Source organism: Chiloscyllium punctatum, chromosome 2 (assembly GCF_047496795.1).
Source record: "Chiloscyllium punctatum isolate Juve2018m chromosome 2, sChiPun1.3, whole genome shotgun sequence".
Taxonomy (NCBI): Eukaryota; Metazoa; Chordata; class Chondrichthyes; order Orectolobiformes; family Hemiscylliidae; genus Chiloscyllium; species Chiloscyllium punctatum.
In genome coordinates, this window is record NC_092740.1 from 38,267,284 (window position 1) to 38,287,243 (window position 19,960).

The following is a 19,960-nucleotide window of genomic DNA, read 5'->3' on the forward strand; positions in this document are numbered from 1 at the left end:
GCGGACCCTCAACGTTGCTGTCAATTCTAGTGGAGTAATGTGAACAGTTTCCCCATAAATTCTACTGCATTAGCTAGATCACGATGTCAGTTTTGATCTATCCACACCTCAGGGGAAATGGAGACATGACAGAAGATTCAGAGGAAGGCAGACAGAACGATAATTATGTTAGTGATCAGGATGTAACCAAAGAACTGTGCCTTTTTCAATGGAGGAACATGATGCTTAAATTGTCGTTACTCAAATAATGAAAAAAAATGTATTCTGTTTGAATGGATGGTTAATAATGAGCTGGTTCAGAATAGGGAACTAGGGGGTATTAGTATAAAATACAAAAGGATTTGTAAAGGGCCAGGAAGGTTCTGTTTTTCAAAGACAGGTAGATAGGATAGCGAAGCAGGTGTTTGTTACGCTTTCCTTTATTGGTCAGAGCACTTAGTATTGGAGCTGGGAGGTCATGTTGAGGCTGTACAGGACATTGGTTAGGCCACTGTTGGAATATTGCGTGCAATTCTGGTCTCCTTCCTATCAGAAAGATGTTGTGAAATTTGAAAGGGTTCAGAAAAGATTTACAAGGATGTTGCCAGGGTTGGAGGATTTGAGCTATAGGGAGAGGCTGAATAAGCTGGAGCTGTTTTACCTGGAGGGTCAGAGGCTGAGGGGTGACGTAATAGAGGTTTATAAAATTATGAAGGGCATGGATAGGGTAAATAGACAAAGTCTTTTCCCTGGGGTCAGGGAGTCCAGAACTAGAGGCATAGGTTTAGGGTGAGAGGGGAAAGATATAAAAGGGACCTAAGGGGCAACTTTTTCACGCAGAGGGTGGTGCATGTATGGAATGAGCTGCCAGAGGATGTGGTGGAGGCTGGTACAATTACAACATTTAAAAGGCATCTGGATGGGTATATGAATTGGAAGGGTTTAGAGGAATATGAGCCAAATGTTGAGAAATGGGACTAGATAAAGTTAGGATATTTGGTCAGTATGGACAAGTTGGACTGAAAGGTCTGTTTCTGTGCTGTACCTCTCTTTGGTGCAATGACAGTCATTGGTCTCTAGGGTGTCGGTTAGTTCATTTGGTTGGATAACTGATTTGCATTGGATAGTGACATTAACAGCACGGGTTCCATTACTATACCAATTGAGGTGACCACGAAGACCCTACCTTCTCAATCTCACCCCTTGCCTGTGGCGTGGTACCCCTCAGGTTAAAATGCACCACAATTTGATTCTCCCAAATAAGAAAGCAGTCTCTGGGACTATGGTGACTCTATCAGACTAAGTTTCTATGCTTGCAGTAAGGATGCATTATGATAGACACATGCTTGGAAATAAACAGATCTTCAAATTCCACATACTAGCATAAAGTGTTCTGCAGAAAGTGTTGGTAAAATACATTGAAGCATTTGATCAGCTATGATTATATTAAATGACTCTCTTAGCAGGACTTATACACTTAATGGTAAGGTCCTAGGGAGTGTTGCTGAACAAAGAGACCTTGGAGTGCAGGTTCATAGCTCCTTGAAAGTGGAGTCACAGGCTGATAGGATAGTGAAGAAGGTCTTTGGTATGCTTTCCTTTATAGGTCAGAGTATTGAGTACAGGAGTTGGGAGGTCATGTTGTGGCTGTACAGGACATTGGTTAGGCCACTGTTGGAATATTGTGTGCAATTCTGGTCTCCTTCCTATCGGAAAGATGTTGTGAAACTTGAAAGGGTTCAGAAAAGATTTACAAGGATGTTGCCAGGGTTGGAGGATCTGAGCTACAGGGAGAGGGTGAACAGGCTGGGGTTGTTTTCCCTGGAGCGTTGGAGGTTGAGGGGTGACCTTATAGAGGTTTACAAAATTATGAGGGGCATGGATAGGATAAATAGACAAAGTCTTTTCCCTAGGGTTGGGGAGTTCAGAACTAGAGGGCATAGGTTTAGGGTGAGAGGGGAAAGATATAAAAGAGACCTAAAGGTGCAACTTTTTCATGCAGAGGGTGGTACGTGTATGGAATGAGCTGCCAGAGGATGTAGTGGAGGCTGGTACGATTGCAACATTTAAGAGGCATTTGGATGGGTATATGAATAGGAAGGGTTTGGAGGGATATGGGCCGGGCGCTGGCAGGTGGGACTAGATTGGGTTGGGATATCTGGTCGGCATGGACGGGTTGGACCGAAGGGTCTGTTTCCATGCTGTACATCTCTAATGACTCTATGACTCCCGCTAAGTCTTTTTAATTTCACCTTAATTTTTTCAACCATCCTGTAATATAGTGTAACAGACCTAACTAAATCAGAAAACCTCATGAGCTTCCCCCTAAACAGCCACTAATTTTAATCATTGGTTTCTTACGAATGTCTGTGTGAAGTTAAGAATCACTGATAAAAAACTGATTGCTAACAGAGAATATTTATATATTAGCGGAATGGGCACCTTGCTAAGTATAAGATCATGTGGTTAAATATGAGAAAGAAAACTAAGGAATGGAACTAATCATTTAAGGAATGAATTATGTGAATGAACCATGAGACTAAGGGTTGAAATGCATCATTTCCTAAATTGTGAGTGCAGGTCGTTGAAACCACACAAATCTAATAGAATTTGGGGTTTTATGAGTAAGGAAGTAATGATAAATTAATACCAACCCGTTCAGGCAACATTTAGAATACTACAGCTGTCCCATTGCAGAAAGGAAACTAAAACCATATGGTAAACATACCTGCTTTCTGTGCCCCATATTTTCGAATTAGGGAATTCAGAACGGAAAATGTTACAGTGGGCACACATTAACTCACCTCAACAGCATTGAAAACATCTTCAAGTTCAGTCACAAATTCTTCAGTTCTTTTTGTCCTTTCTTCTGCTGCTTCAACATAATCATCCAATTTTTCCTGTTAAGAAAAGCGTTTAAAAATCAAATTGATTGCAAACAAATCAATTTTTCTAAAACGTCCCGAATTCAATGAGGAACATTATATGTCATAATTATCCACAGTCAGAAATCAGATGTTGTTACTTGTATTAAGTAATTTTCTCTCAGTGACTTAATAAAGTAAATTATCCTCTACCAAATATTATTGTCTGCTACAACCCTAGACTTAAGTTTAAGATGGAATGAGAAAAATGTATAAATACATTTTTTTTTACAGATATGTTGCATTTCTAAAAGGTTCAATCAACCTGTACACCAAGCTCAGATATGCAATGCCTTTAAGTTCCCATTTCCATTACATACTTGCCCTGGTGTGGTTTTAAGTGCAACATATTACTGGTGCTTGTATGTTTGCTTAGTATCAGTGAAAAACTTCAATATTTAAGAACTTTATTAGTTATAGGTCAACTTAGGCATGGTAGCCCACTGGTTAGCACTGCTGCCTCACAGCGCTGGGCTCACTTCCACACTTGGGCATTGGTTAGGCCACTTTTGGAATATTGTGTGCAATTCTGGTCGCCCCCTTATCAGAAGGATGTTGTGAAACTTGAAAGGGTTCAGAAAAGATTTCCAAGGACATTGCCAGGGTTGGAGGATTTAAGCTACAGGGAGAAGGGCTCTTTCCCCTCAAACGTCAAAGGCTGAGGGGTGACCTTATAGAGGCTTATAAAATTATGAGGGGCATGGATAGGAATAAATAGACAAGGTATTTTCTCTGGGCTGGAGGAGTCCAGAACTAGAGGGCATAGGTTTAGGGTGAGAGGGGAAAATCTAAAAGGGGCTTAATGGGCAAACTTTTCATGCAGAGGGTGGTGTGTGTAGGAATGAACTGCCAGAGGAAGTGGTGGAGGCTAGTACAATTACAAGGTTTAAAAGGCATCTGGATGGGTATATGAATAGGAAGGGTTTAGAAGGATGTGGGCTAGATTGGGTTAGGATATCTGGTTGACATGGATGAGTCGGACCGAAGGGTCTGTTTCCGTGTTGTACATCTCTATGACTTGATGACTGTCTGTGTGGAATTTACACATTCTCCTTGTGTCTGCATGGGTTTCCTCTGGGTGCTCTGGTTTCTTCCCACAGTCCAAAGATGTGCAAGTTACGTGGGTTGGTCAGGCTAAATTGCCCATAATGTCCAGGGATGTGCAGGCTAGATGGGTTAGCCATGGCAAATGCAGGGTTACAGGAATAGGGTAAGTCGGTGTGTTTGGATGGGATGCTGTTTGGAGCGTTAGTGCGGACTTGATGGGCTGAATGGCCTGCTTCCATACTGTGGGGACTCTATGATTCAGCATAAACAAGTATCAGCCTGCAACAAAAGAGATCAGCAAATTGAGATTAAACATCCAGATTCCATCTCCAAAGAGTTTAATGTTATACCAGGAAAGAGAAGAACATGCTCATCCTCAACATGAATCTTAACAATGAGCTGGGATGGAAAGTCTTTTGCAGACAGCTGTCAGAGCTGATTGTATAATTATTTACAAAGGCAGAATCTATTAATCCTAGAAAACTGAAGTAGAAGTAGAAAGTGTTGGAAATGTTGGAACACACTCAACAGGTAGTGTTTTTCAGATAGAAAAAGAATTGCTTCAGACTGAACATTTTCCATCGTAACTCAATGATGAACATACACCAGCATAAAACATATGCTCACTTCCTGTTTCCAGGAATGCTGTCCAACCTGATGAGTGTGTTTTTTTAGATTTTATTCTTGACTATTTATAACCAGTTCAAGTTCACATAAATACTACAAGTGTGAGTTTTTTTATTTAGAAACTAGATTAAGAACATAAAAATATTCATTGAGATAAAGTAGAATAAACAATAGAAATTTTGAAGATTCATACAATTAATTCTTCAGGCCTCCAATCCAATTTACAGTTGTTAGCTGATCTCATGTGAGTCACACTGCCCGAATTAAAATGGCTGACACAGGTAAACACGACACAGACAAGAACTAAAATTTCAAGAAGTGTCCAGCTGGTAGAAGCATTTTACCAAGCAATCATTCAGCGCTGTCAATTAGCATTTGACATCAAACAATAACTTAATTTACTGTTGAAAAATAATGTTATAAAGCTTTTTTTGGCAAAGATCTTTTCAGTTTTTTTTCCAGAAAGCTGTTGCAAAGTAAGTATTTGTTTTTTACTGTATGATATGCAGATCATATAACTGTAAAATGATGCATATTCACTGTACCAATAAAACTTCATTTTCTAATTTGAGCCGCCTCCACTATTTGATAAGATCATGGCTGATTTGATTGTGGCTTTGGTTACACTTTCCTGTCTTTGACACCCATGTTAGTAAAGAATCTATCTAATCCGCCCTTAAAATATTCAATGACACTGCCTCTCCCAACAATCTAAGAGAAATAATTTCTCCTCAGCTTTGACATTATTGGGAAATCTTTTATTTTTAAATTGCGTCCCTAGTTCTCGTCCTTTTAACACCTACCCTGTGATGTTCCCTCAGGAGGCTATATGTTTTAAAAACATTTGTGAAATCACAGGCACAACTCATGTGGTTTTAGTCTATAATCACAGATTATAATGCACCATCATGTAGCCTTACTGGGCTGCTTACTGTACAGCATCCAAGGAGCAGGAGAATCAACGTTTCTTATGCCCAAAACGTCGATTCTCCTGCTCCTTGGATGCTGCCTGACCTGCTGTGCTTTTCCAGCAACACATTTTTCAGCTCTGATCTCCAGCATCTGCAGTCCTCACTTTCTCCTGCTTACTCTACAGTTCTGTTGTAATAATCTACCCATTTACAGAATGCATATTAATCATTTGAGAAAACACTTGCTATTTATTATCTATGGTTTGTGGATTCAGATGGAACAGACAAAGCAAGTTACATGAGCATTCATGGTTGATAGGAAAACCAATCCTTAACTGATGAACAGACAGCATGATCTTACACTCCTTGGTGCATACATGTTTTATCAGTTCAATGAAATTCCTAAGCCTTCCAGTTTAATGGATGCTATTTATTAGTTGCAGACTTCGATTGCCCTTCCTTGGCATTGTTGCATATTTTGTTTGCATTGATATATGCTAATGTGATTTTGGTCCCTGAAATTTAATTAAAGTAGACAATATGTGATTTTATTGATTTGTTATTGTGTTTCGTAAGTCTGATTCCCAGCCACTTGCTTCTTATCCGCCTACATATCCCTTATGCTTTAATCCCACTTAGTATGGAATCAGGCCACCCTTTCCGGATGTTTATACAAGATGTGCATTCATAAACATATCTATTCTACTGTGCTTTCTCACTTGTGCAATAAGCAAAAGATTCAGGAAACAACATTAGGAACTGAAACTCGTCCAAATACCCTTAGTCACTGCTAGTGTTCTACTGTCACAGCAGATGAAAACATACTGTAAAATAACAGACCCCAAAGACAAGTCTCTATATTATGCAGTTGGATAGTTAAAACATGGCTCAGCTAAATATTCTGCCAGGACATGTATTAAAAAAAAAGTTTAAGGAACAAGTGCATTCAAAAAATAATAAGTCAGTAATATGGCTTACTGGATTTTCGTTAATATTTTTGTAGGGAGACAATGAAACAGAAAAATCATGCATTAAAGCCAATAACTTCCTTTTGCATTCAGTTAATATGTATTGGACAACTTAGGTCAACAAATCAAATGTATTTAATTCTACCTGGAAGATTGAGATTGGTATACATTCTTCAATGTTGAGGTTAATCTAAATGTACAGATTAGTTAAAACAAAAGTTCTTACCTTTATTTTTAGGACAGCTGTATCTATTGCTATGACATCATGATCTTGATGTTCTCCAAAGAGCTTATCAATTGCAAAAATTGTATGGCCACAGGTAACACAAAAGGTATCGGTAGGTTTTGATGGTTTCAGTGAAATCAGAACATCTACATCTTCTTCTCCTATCTCTGCCTTCACATGTGTCTCCTCCACTTTTTCTTGGGTAAGGTCCTGCAATTTTTTATCCTCAATATTCAGACCTCTGTCACAGATTTCAAATCCAGTATCATGATGTGTCATCTCCACATTTTCTAATAAGGATAAATCACTGGATTCTTCGATAGCTTTCACAAATAAATTTTCTGGGTTTTCGTGAAGATGCATTTCTATATTATCGACCAGATTGGGAACCATCTCTTGTGGATAAAGCAGTTGTGGAGCCTGTGTTTCATCACCTTCTGACTCATCAACTGTTCTATGGGAATCTTGCTCAACTTCCATCTTATACGCGGTTTGAAAATCACTGGAAATAGGCCTTGAATCTTCCTCATGCATTTTTATGTCAGTAGGTGTTTCATATGTTTCTGCTTCAGCTGGCCCACACTCAATTTGAAGGGGATGCACAATGTCCCCAGTGAAGCGTTCTTCCTCCTGTATCTCTTTAGCAGGATCCAAAATGCCTTCAAAATTATCAGGTCCTGGTATAGACTGGTCATTAATTATTTGAGAATTTGCTCCATCTGTTGTCCTTTCTTGGTTTTGACTTTCAAGGGCAATCTCTTCCTTTGCCATGTATTCAACAGCTTGTTGAGTTTCAATATCTAGCATTTCCACTTCATCGTTTATTCCAGAATCCTCTGTTAACTCCAAAGGTAATTGTTGATCAATGAAAACTGGGATTCCTTTGGGAATGCCTTCATAATCTTCTTGTTTCATTTCTGTGGAATGATTTACTTTCCCATATTCTTCAATCACGGTCTGGGGAGCAATTTTATCCATCTCTAATGTGATCACATTGTTATTTATTTGATCATGCACCTTATCTTCAGCTTTTATTGACTCTCCGGATCCCCCACTTTCAGTTTCTTGTCCTAATTCAGCAGAAGGGTATTCACCATCCAGTCTGTATTCAGATTTTTCCTGTTTAGCAGATTGTCCTTGCTCCAATGTTTTGGCCTTAAGCTGATAAACAGGTGCTTCTGCATTGAATTCATCTTCTTGAATATCTTTGATTTCTTCTGATGCCAACCTATTGCTCAGATCTTCTAATCTTGCTTCATTTGGAGGTTTTCCATATTCTTCAACGGAGTCACCAGAACTGGCAAGCTGTCTTGTAGCTAAGTGATCTTCAACATTAGAGGCAGGCTTCTCTATATGATCTACATGTAATGTTTCTTCAAAAGGTACTGCTTGACTGGCCTGAACTTCTTCACTTATCAATTCATTAATGTTCTCTTCCATTATTTCAATTGGCTTACCTCGTTCTTCAGATACTTCCTCATATTTTATAGATTGAACATCTGACAAAATGCTACTATCCTCATATACAGTCTTTCCAGTCTCAGACTTTTTTTCACCCTCTTTCTGTACCTCTAATATTTTTTCAGAATCTGATTTTTTTGTCGGAACTTTTGCCACATCAATTTCCGGAATGTGGTCTTCACTTTCTGAAAACAATGTATCTTTTTCTGCATCAATTGTGACATTTTGTGACTCTGTCTCCAGCCGATAAGGTGCTCCCTGTGCTAGAGGTTCTTTGGAAGACTCGAGAATGTCATCCCTCAGAACATACTTTTCAAAGTATAATCCATTTCCGTCATCTGTATCAGATGATTGACAAGGGAATGAAAGTTCAGGATTACTGCTATCTTCATCTGATTGTTCATTGTTTTGTCCTTTCCGTCCCTTTGCCTCCTCATAAAGATCTTTGTAATAAAATGCTAGTGCAGGTGGTTCTTCCAGAAGTGCAAGATCGACCAATTTGGTAGATATGGGAAAATTATAGGAACGTGACAGGACTCCTTCATCTGTGCTAAATAACAATGAACCAGCCTCCTTCTGATTTAGTACGTCTGTAACATTTTTATTGAAATCTTCCTGCTTTCTTTCCTTGCATCGTTCAGAAATGGATATTTGTGCGGAAGGTTCTGGTGTTCCATACTTTCTGGTCATACTATCAAATGTTCCAGGATTTCCTGACAGATCAAACTCATCAAAATCAAAAACCTCTGTGTCTTCGCAAAATGAGGTACTTTTCTGTTTTGACGCTGAAGGGTTGTCTGCCTCTGGAACTGATATTTCCTCTAATTTCAGTTCTGTTATCTCCAGGTCAACCGGGACTTGTTCATCCACCAAAGTATACTTTTCAAAATAGTCATCATCCCCGTTTCCAGCTTTACTTGTAGATGCACAAACTGCAGAAGATTGTTCAACAGAACTGGGTTTAAATTCAGTGATAGAAGGATTGGATGACTCTGCTGTAGGCGGATTAGATCCATCTGCATGGGAGGGATTGGATGTAACCCCATGGGAAGTGTTATATTCAACTGCATTGGAGGGATTGGATCCAACTGTGTCAGAGGGACTGGATTTGACTGTATGGGAAGGATTGGATCCAATTGTGTCGGAGGGATTGGTTTTGACTGTATGGGAAGAATTGGATCCAATTGTGTCAGAGGGATTGGATCCAATTGTGTCGGAGGGATTGGTTTTGATTGTATGGGAAGAATTGGATCCAATTGTGTCAGAGGGACTGGATTCAACTTCATGTGTGGGATTGGATCCAATTATATGAGAATGATTGGAATGTATCACAGTAAAAGGATTGTACTTTCCAACAGTGAAAGGATTGGAACTCCATAAATTTGCACTTTGCTCTACCTCACTGTTTTCTGATGCATCCATTAATCTCGATTGCTGTTCATCTTCCACTCTGTTAAAACAGCTTCCAGAAAATCCATTTTTTCTTTCCACAATGGGATTTGCTTGCAAGTAGATCAGGTTGTCCTGCATTTTGCGACATGCCTCTTGATCCACTGAACAAACTTGCACTGGAGCAACAATGTTTAATATCTCAGAGCCTTCAGCCACAATATTGAAAATAGCTTTCTGAATATCAGTGTCTTCTTTATGGTTTAGTTCACCAACCATTTTTTCAAGCTCTTTGAACTGTGACTGAGATTTATCCTTGGCAATTCTGTAAGTTGTATGGAGTAAGGAACCATTCAGCTGGATCACTTCTGATTGTTCAGGCAGTCTCCTCGAAGCAAAGACTTTTTCATTTATAGTGGCTTCATGACTTTCTTGACAATAAGATGATGTTGCATCAACAGATGTTCCAACAGCTGGAGTGCAAGATACATTTTTCAAATTGAAATCAATGGTTTCCACACCCTCATCTTCTACTGCTGAAATGGAGTTATCCACATCTCTACTCATTACTGACTGTAGATTTCCCACTGGATTAGTAAACTCTGAACTGCTGTTTCCACAACTATTTGAATATGTATCTATTGGATCTGGCATTGAATAAGATTGATCCTGATTTACAACAATTTCTTGTATTGCTGGAAAACAAGGTGGCACTGCTTTTGCAAATATTTTTCCAACTGGACTTTCATTCACATAAGGATTATCCTTTAATGGAACAGGTGTTAGATCCATGTCAAATGCTAAGCTTTTAAAGTCCAAAATATAATTGTCTTTAGATAAGGACCGATCTGAGCTAATATCCACAGTTGTTTTCAATTCATCAGTGCCTGCTTGAACTGTCCCATTAGTTGTTATTTGTTTTACTGCTGAACGCACATTCCCTGTGCCTGTGCTGCTCTCTTTTAACTCTGACACCAGGACAGGCTCTGAAATGATTGTTGGAGACAATCGCGAATATTCTTCGTCTTCTGGTAAAGATGAACCAACTCTTTGTTCTAAAACATGTTTTGTATTAGCTTCTGGTTCTTCCTCTTTTCTCAGTTGTATTGAAGATGTACTTATTTGTTGCTCAGCTGTTGAAAATGGAGCGTTCAGACTGGGATTTCTCAGCATTAAGTTTTGCTTATTCCGTTCCACTGCATTTGTATTAAATTTCCTCTGACAGTGTACTGGAACATGTTGTTGCACACTGTCTTGAACAGAGGAAAGCACCTCACACACTTCAGTTTGATCTTTATTGGGCCTTCCTGCTATTTTTGATACTATTGGGCTGTGCTCCATTGGTGATTGAAGATCTGTCTCTGTTTCATACGAGTCCTGTAACGGTTTTGATTTTGCCACGTCATCCATTGAAGTGCTGAATGGTGCAGTTGGTTCACTTTTTGCCGATTGTGTTCTCAAAACACATGAATTATTTCTTGGTTTCTTCAGGGCATCCTTTAATTCTCCTGGCTTAAGGTCTGTTTTCTCATGATGGCGTTTTTCAGATTTACTAATTTTATGGCTGTGACGTCCATTCACAGATGGAGACTCAGGCAGTTCGTCCATTATGAATATTACCTTTCCAGGTGGAGCACTTACAGAGGCACTTTCCACACTGTAAACATCAGAGGCTGTGCTTTCTGATGCCCATGGTGTGGAGCAGCGGCTACTTGAAACAGTCTCCCAAATAATTCCACTGTCCTCACTTTGGACGGTCAGCATGGAGAAGGATGAACTCGACATAATGTAATTCACTTTAGGTTTTACTGACTGGTCGTTAATGGCATCCTTTAGGCTATCAGAAAATAAACAAAGAAACAAAAAGCTGTAAGATAAAGTTGTGGCATATGCTTCCAAACTACTGCATATAGTCATGAATGTAAAAACAAACTATTAACAAAAGTAAGACATCTTCAAAGGTATTGTACATACATGGATAAAAATGTAGCACAAGTGTCAGCCATCAATGTCAGTGGCTAGTAATCTCTTCAGGGTTCTGTGTTCGAGTCCCTCTCCAGGATTTAAATTCAATCCAGGGTAACACTGTGGTGCAGTACTGAATGAGGGCTGCACTGTCAGAACGCAGAGACTGCTTTTCAGATGTGGCATTAAACTGAAGGGTCTTCTGCCTCCTTTGGTGGATGTTAAAAATTCCCATGACATTATCTTGAATAAGAGCAGGGAACGATCCCACATATCCTGGTCAATGTTTATTCCTCAAACATAATCCCAAAAAACAGATTACCGGGTCATTATCATGCTGTTGTGCATGAGGTGGCTGCCATGTTTCCTACGTTACAACGGTAACTGCACTCGAAGAAAAGTACTGCACACTGGATTTAAAGTACTTTGAGATGTCCAGTAGTTTGTAAAAGTATCATATCAATGCAAGCTTTCCTTGCCAACATTGTTAACGTGACAATTAACACTTGCACAGCATGGTGCTCCTGTGCTTCTGCTGCCTTTCTTTCAAGGTGCTACAGTGTCTGTGTTTTGGACGTACTGTTAAAGGAGTCTTCGTAATCATCTTGTAAATGATACACACTGCTAACATAGTGTGGAGGGGACTGAATTGCATAAGGTGCCAATCAAGCAGGCTGCTATGAGCTGGATGGTATCAAGTTTGTTCAGCATTTTTGGAGTTGTATCCATTCAAGCAAATGGAGAGTACTCCATTACCTGATTTATGCCTTTCAAATGGTGGACAGGTTTTGGGAAATCAGGAGGTGAATTAGGTTAGGGTTAACCATGGTTACGTTTAAGTGCATCTGTGGTGTGTGATGGATACTCAATTTTGGACAACCCCAGTTAATTAGGACACCAAATGCTGCCATTGCTCAGAATGATGGGATCCTCACCAGCGATGTTTAAAGGGATCACGCAATGTTTACCGGTTTGTTGCTCGTTCACCAATTTTGATTATATTTTAAACATCTGGACATTTTTTGTAATATTCCATCACACGTCAGACTTCACTTTCTGTATGTGCAAAGAGAGATTTGGACTGTGTCCTTTACATTGCTGTCACCTGTTTCACACCTTGACTGGCCACAAACATGGGTGAGCTGTCAGGCCTGTCTCTGGGAAGGGGACATGAATGTAAGTACCAAGTAAGCCACCAAAAAATGAAATAATCTGAGGTCAGGAGGTGAAGAAGAACACTGAACTGGAGGCCCACACCATGTAGGGTTCACTGGTGAGAAACACACAAGGTGTCTTTGTTTCACCCAGGAGATTGTTATGGAGCTTTGTCAGCTGCTGCATGCACAATGACAGAGTCAAGCCAAGGGCTGGACAGCACTCTATCTGGCTGTTAGCATCATCATCTTAATGATCAGTTATGCATCCATAGTGCAACTGTTTACGTCCATAAGTAACATCCATACTGTTTTACAGTTTGCAGGTACATCAAGGAGGTCACCAAGGCTCTCTATTTATACTTCCTTCCCAATTGACAGAGAGAAGCAGGATACACAGAGCACAAGGTTTTGTTCTCATGCTAGGCATCCCCATGTGACATTGATTTTACACACAATCGTCTTGTATGTGCCACATCAGCACTCTGGATTTCTACTTCATCGATACACAATTGGTTTGTGACCATAGTACACACACCATGCAGGACTCTGTCTGACATACCAACAGCAGTCACAACTCTTTCATTCTCTGCTAGTCATTGATGTTATCATTCCGATTAAGCCTGCAAGTTAAAAGCCTGCCTGCTGGGTGACAAGGAAGTCCAGTCCAACTTCACAGTGGGCCTACCACGAGAGCCAAGATTCCACACGGATCATCAACAATCAGGAGAATCCTCTGCTGCCTACAGTGGCTCAGCTTTTCAGAAACCCCTGAATGTCAATCCAGATTTATGCTGCAAAAATACATTCTACCATCATGAACAGGCAGCTTTTACCATCATCTACAAATTCAGTAAGTGGATCAAAATGGCAAGGAGAAGGGCAGCAACAAAGAAAGTCTAATTCTGCAAATTTCATCAAGGACTAAGGAACATTGACACCAGATGAGTGTCAGCCAATGGTAAAAGCATACATTCCAATATTGAATCTAAATTTCTGACCAAACTTCTCAAATAAAGAAGCTCAGCCTTTTTTTCCCCACAGAAAGTACAATCACGTAACCTTAATTACCTGTCTTCCATGTTGCTTTAGCCATGGTCAATGTTTGCTCTAACTGTGTTATCATATGCAGTTATCTCATCATTTCTCCACAACCAACTCAAACAACTCCCCTCAGTTATGACATATGGACAGCAATGCAAAATAATTTGAACCGTTGAATATAATTCCCGCTGATCTCCTTAAACTGAGATTTCTTTTAAAAGTGATTGGCAAAATTACCCAGAAGTGATATAATAACAAAAATTATAAAGCAAGACCTATAATCTGGATTTATTATCCCTTTCTTAAAATTCATTCATGGGATGTGGGTGTCACTGGCTGGACCAACATTGCTTGCCCAAGGTTAATTTCCCTGAAAAGTTTGGCGGGGACCTGTTTTATTGGAACACTGTAGTCCACCTGCTGTGGGTTGACCCGCAATGCCATTAGAGAACGAATTCCAGGAATTTGACCCAGCGACAGTGAAGGAACGGGGATAGATTTACAAGTCAGGATGGTGAGTGGCATCAGGGGAATATGAAGGTGGTGGTGTTACAATGTACCTGCTGCCCTTGTCCTTCTGGATAGAAGTGGTCATGGGTTTGGAAGGAGCTATCTAAGGATCTTTGGTGATTTTCTGCAGTGCTTCTTGTAGATAATACAGACTGCTTGCTCCTGAGTGTCGGTGGTGCTTGGAATGGATACTTGTGGAAATGGTGCCAATCAAGTGAGCTGTTCTGTTCTGGATGGCAGTGAGCTTCTCGAGAGTTGGAGCTACATTTATCCAGTCAAGTGGGGAGTATTCTGTCACACTCCTGACTTATTCCTTGTAGATAGTGGACAGGCTTTGGAGAGTCAGGAAGTAAGCTTTTTGCTGCAAAATTCCCAATCTCTGAGCTGCCTTTGTAGCCACAGTATTTATTTGCTGGTCTAGTTCAGTTTCTAGTCAATGCTAACCCTCAAAAGCAGTTGATTGCTTGAAAGATTGGTGGAAACAGATTCAAGCATAATTTTCAGAAGTTAATTAAATGAATATTTGAAAGGATAAAATTAGCATGGCAATGGTGTCAGAGCAGGGGGTGAGATATGCTCTGATAAATAATTATCACAGGTTCAATGAGACAAAGAACCCCTTCTATATTGTCTCATTCTGTTCTCACAATCTTATGAGATTAATTTTTATTCACTTGTTGGACACGGGTGTTGCTGGCTGTCCAGCACTTGTTGACTGCTCCCAAGAGAAGGTGAGTTGCCTTCTTAAACTGCTCCAGATTAGGTGCTCTAGGTAAATGCACAAGGTCGTTACAGAGGCAATTCCAGGAGTTTGGCCCAATGACACTGAAAGAGTGGCAATATATTTCCACGTCTGGATGGCGATTGTCTTCGAGGGCAATATGCCCTTATCCTTCTCGATGGAAGCGGTTGTGGATTCGGAAGGTGCTGATGTGGATTTCTGCAGATAGTACACGCTGCTGCTACTGAGTGTCTGGATAATGAAGGCAGTGAATGTTTGTGGATGTGGTGCCAATCCAGCTGGCTGCTTTGTCTTGGATGTTGTCAAGCTTCTTAAGCGTTGTTTAGGATGTGGTTGTAGCTTGGGAGGTGGAAGGGGGCAGAAATGCAAGAAAGGGCACAGTAGATATTCCAAGAGACAAGCTAAAGTCTCTAGCTCTAAAAAGCCACTGACTCAACCTGGGCTGGTGCTGTAGTGTGAGACAGTGCTGAGGTTTAGGCTGCTGCACAGTCTGCTGGGAGAGATGGGGGGGAAGCTGGACTTTGGGTTAGTAGTGGAGTCTGGGGGTGAGCAGCAGTTATTTTGATGGGGGTGGGAGTGCTACAGTCTTGGGGAGGTGTTGGTCCAGACTGAGGGGAACGCAGACTGGCAGGGGGAAACAGCAGTCTGGAGGAGTGCTGCGGTCTGAGGAGGTTGCACACTGGAGGAACAGGTGTAGACCTAAGAGGAGGAGCAGTCTAGGGGAGTGCTGCATTGTGGGAAGTGCAAAGTGGGGGTGCAGCAGTTGGTGGCGGGGGGGGAGGGAAGCGGTGCTGGAGGGATGCTGCAGTCAGGATTGGTGCAGTGGAGTTCAGCAGTCTGGATGGGAGGTGCAGTCTTGTGTTGGGGGCAGGTGGTTTAGGTTCCAGTCTGGAGAAGCTGGCTAAAAGGGTCTCTGGCAAGGATATTGGCAGGATGGCTGGCTGGGGAGATTAGATTAGATTCCCTACAGTGTGGAAACAGGCCCTTCGGCCCAACAAGTCCACACCGACCCTCCAAAGAGAAACCCACCCAGACCCATTTCTTTCTGACTAAAGCACCTAATGTTATGGGCAATTTAGAATAGCCAATTCACCTGACCTGCACATCTTTGGACTGTGGGAGAAAACCAGAGCACCCAGAGGAAACCCAACCAGACACGGGGAGAATGTGCAAACTCCACACAGACAGTCACCCAAGGCTGGAATCGAACCTGGGTCTCTGGCACTGTGCTAACCATTGAGCCAGATGGCATGCACTCAGTCTTTCAGAGCGAGAGAGAGAGAGCGAGAGTGAGCGAGAGAGAGACCCAGCAATAATGTGAAATTCCTGGAAACGTTTTACACCACTGCCTCAATGGCAGGCATTTCAGCAGCGGTGGCAGCAGCAACCTGTTACAATCTGACAGGGTGTAATTTTTAACAGGATTGTCTTGTTGCTATAGAAAACAGACCGGAGGATATTGCAGTTTAGAGAGGAACTGACAATACTGAATTTGATAGTGATGATACAATTGAAATCTCAAAAAGAAAATGGTGAATGTGAAACAGTCACTTAAAAAGACATGTGGCAGAATTAAACTTTTTCATCAGGGGCCAAAGTACATTTTAGGATGACAAGATTATACAGTGAAGTAGGAGAGAGAGTTGCATTGTCAGAAAGCATTAATCTGCAGATTTGTACTCAGCTAGTTTGCAAAAGAACGAATAAGGAAAGTAATTGGTTTTACGGTGGAATGAGATGTGGGTGGTGATGGGGGGGAGAAGTGGCTGAGATTTGTAACTCAACACGGTGTGGAGTTGAGTGAAAAATGTGAGGAAGGCAGTGACAGCTAAATTGGCAACTTCAATTTTGGAGAAAACAAATCCATATGCTCCTTTCATCAGTGAGATGAGAGAGGGAAAAGGAGGTACCATTTAGTGAAAAAAGATTCATTGCTGCACTTATTCTCCACAATGATACCAGAGGATTACATTTGTTTTTCAAATTCCCTTTGAGGTTTATAAACCACAGATTCAACGAGCGACCAGAATAGCCATGAACTGTGCCAGATGACCTCAAAGCACCAGCCATCAGATTTAAGTAATGCAGATGGATCCTTCACTAGTTACAATACTACCAGTTATCCCGCAGTTATCCCAAAAAAATGTGAAAAACTGCCCAGGTTATTTCATGATCATGAAACGCAACCCAGATTTAACCCAGCCAATTACCACCTTGACAATCTAATCTCAGTTGACAGTAAAGTGATGGAAATTGTTGCCAGATGCTATCAAGCAGCACTTACTCAACACTAATCTGCTCACTGGCAAACCTGCTCAGTTTGGGTTCCACCAGGACCACTTAGCTCCTGACCTCATTATAGCCTTGATTTAAACTCGGATAAAAGGGCCAAATTAAACAGGAGAAGTGAGGGTCATTGCACTTGATATCAAAGTAGCATTTAACTGAGTTTGGCATCAAGGAGCTCCAGCACAAAACACATGGTGAGCAGTGGGCCAAAGAAGAATGGGAAGTATGCTGGGAAGAGAGTAAATGGCAAAGAAAATGGGAGCAGAAGGGTTGTGGAAGGTCAAGTGATGGTAAATGAGATGAGTAGATAAGTATCCAAGGCAATAGCCAAGACACTCACGTGGGCAGACACATAGTATGTTCGACTTACATAAACAAACCATGAGTTAAAAGATCTTTAAATAGAAACTGGAGAATGATAGCTGGAGTTTGAACTCTGGTATGGTCAGAATGGAATAGTCACATAGGTCATGTAATTCTTTAAATGTAAAGGTTCACTCCCAGTCCACAAACATACACATCGTGTCATTTAACTATGTGGGTTTATTAAAATATGGGATTTACAGTTATATGGTACTTCTCACAACCTTGGGATTGCACAAAGTGCTTCATGGCCAATGCGATTCTTTAGAAATATAGACACTGCCGTAATATATGCAAAAGCAGCTGTAAACATGTGCACAGCAAGATCCCATGAACAGAGAAGAGATCACAAACTAGTTATCTCTATTTTTAGCAGAGTTGAGTGACACGCTGTGACTATAGCACTGAGACAACGATCCATTCTTCAGATAGGTCATGGGAGTTTTTTTATGTCTACAAGGCAGCAAACCTTTATTAAACATCTGACCCTATGCCACTGCACTGAAGTATCAGCCTCGATTATACACAAAAGGGGAGCTTCACCCTAGAAGCTTCTGATTTAAAGCTAAGTGAATGAGCGGAGATTTATACTTGCAACATTTAATATTTACAAAATTGATTCCTCATTTTCTTGTGAGAAAAAGTTTTGGAATATTCTGAAATGTTATGGCACAGAAATAGCAATTATGTCTATCAGAGATTTTTCTTTTGCAAATTAACTGGTCTAATTCACCTCTCCTGCATGTATCTAATGTAAAACAGTTTTGCATTTATATAGCACCTTTCAAGACCACCTTATACCTCTAAACTGTTAATAGCTGATAAGCACTTTTGAAGTGATTTTTGTAATGAAGAAAATACGGAAGATATTTTCATACTGCAAACTCTCAGCAATGTTATACTGACTATATCAGCTGCCTTTAGAATTAAATTGAATTTTAATTAGCCTTATTGTCATACATACTCAAATGAGTACAGTGAAAAGTGTACAAGTCACTGCTTAGGTATAAACGTCCCTGGGTACAGCTTCTTCAGTTACGGTTCTTAGAAAAATAGAGAAGTAAAAGGTCCAGTGTTGCAGACTTTCAGAATAAATTGTAATGGAGAAAAACATGTTCCGAACAACGCGCTTTAGGGAACATCTCCGGGACACCCGCACCAATCAGCCCAACATTTCAACTCCCCCTCCCACTCTGCTGAGGACATGGAGGTCCTGGGCCTCCTTCACCGCCGCTCCCTCACCACCAGACGCCTGGAGGAAGAACGCTTCATCTTCCGCCTTGGAACACTTCAACCCCAGGGCATCAATGTGGACTTCAACAGTTTCCTCATTTCCCTTTCCCCCACCTCACCCTAGTTCCAAACTTCCAGCTCAGCACTGTCCCCATGACTTGTCCGGACTTGTCCTACCTGCCTATCTCCTTTTCCACCTATCCACTCCACCCTCTCCTCCCTGACCTATCACCTTCATCCCCTCCCCCACTCACCTATTGTATTCTATGCTACTTTCTCCCCACCCCCACCCTCCTCTAGCTTTTCTCTATGTGCTTCAGGCTCACTGCCTTTATTCCTGATGAAGGGCTTTTGCCCGAAACGTCAATTTCGCTATTCCTTGGATGCTGCCTGAACTGCTGTGCTTTTCCAGCACCACTAATCCAGAATCTGGTTTCCAGCACCTGCAGTCATTGTTTTTACCTCGTCTTCCAACCCAGTCCATGCTGGCACCTAACTTCCAGTCCACATTAGGCCTTGACTCCAGATTGTGTCAGGCTTCACCTCAAGAGTTAATGAGGCTGGGAGATCACCCTGGAATCATCTTGAGACTGGAAGTCCACGTGGAGGCCATGCCAGGCTGAGATTCCACCACGTACCACCAGAAAACTACCACATTAGGCTGAGAGATTGCCATACTGGGCCAGAAGGCCACCATGCCAGGCCACTACGCCAGCCGAGAGGATCCCAATGACCCCAAGGCACCAGTCATCAGATTTAAGTTATGCAGATGGATCCTTCAGGTCTGTGCTGAGGTTGGGAGTTCCGAGGCCGGTTGTGACATTGGTTGTGGGAGAGTAGAGAAAGCTGCTATTCTTTGAAATTGTGCCTTGGGATCTTTCACATCACCTCTGACGGCAGACAAAAGCTTAGTTTAACATCTCATCCAAAAGACAGCGTTCCCTCAGTGCTGCATAAATGTGTTTGCCTTGAATTTACATGTAAGCTTTAGAGAAGGTTGTGCATCCATAAACATCCACAGAGCACTACCACAGCTTACATTCTGATCCACAGCTGAAATAGCCTTTAATACTCCATTCTTTCAGGCAGCTAGCCAGCAGCCTCTTAAAACAGCTTGAGGACTCCGCC

General features: G+C 41.2%; 1 protein-coding gene across 3 annotated transcripts in view; it reads right to left on the minus strand.

Annotated features, from left to right (window-relative positions):
* Nucleotides 1-19,960, minus strand: part of LOC140496411 (uncharacterized) — a 138,177-nt gene that overhangs the window by 98,950 nt on the left and 19,267 nt on the right. For all 3 annotated transcript variants that reach the window (XM_072596112.1, XM_072596122.1, XM_072596103.1), the window contains exons 2-3: nt 6,683-11,369; nt 2,784-2,879 (exon numbers count right to left, since the gene is read on the minus strand). In XM_072596112.1, coding sequence (XP_072452213.1) covers nt 2,784-2,879; nt 6,683-11,369 — 4,783 coding nt within the window. The remainder of the gene's footprint in view (nt 1-2,783; nt 2,880-6,682; nt 11,370-19,960) is intronic.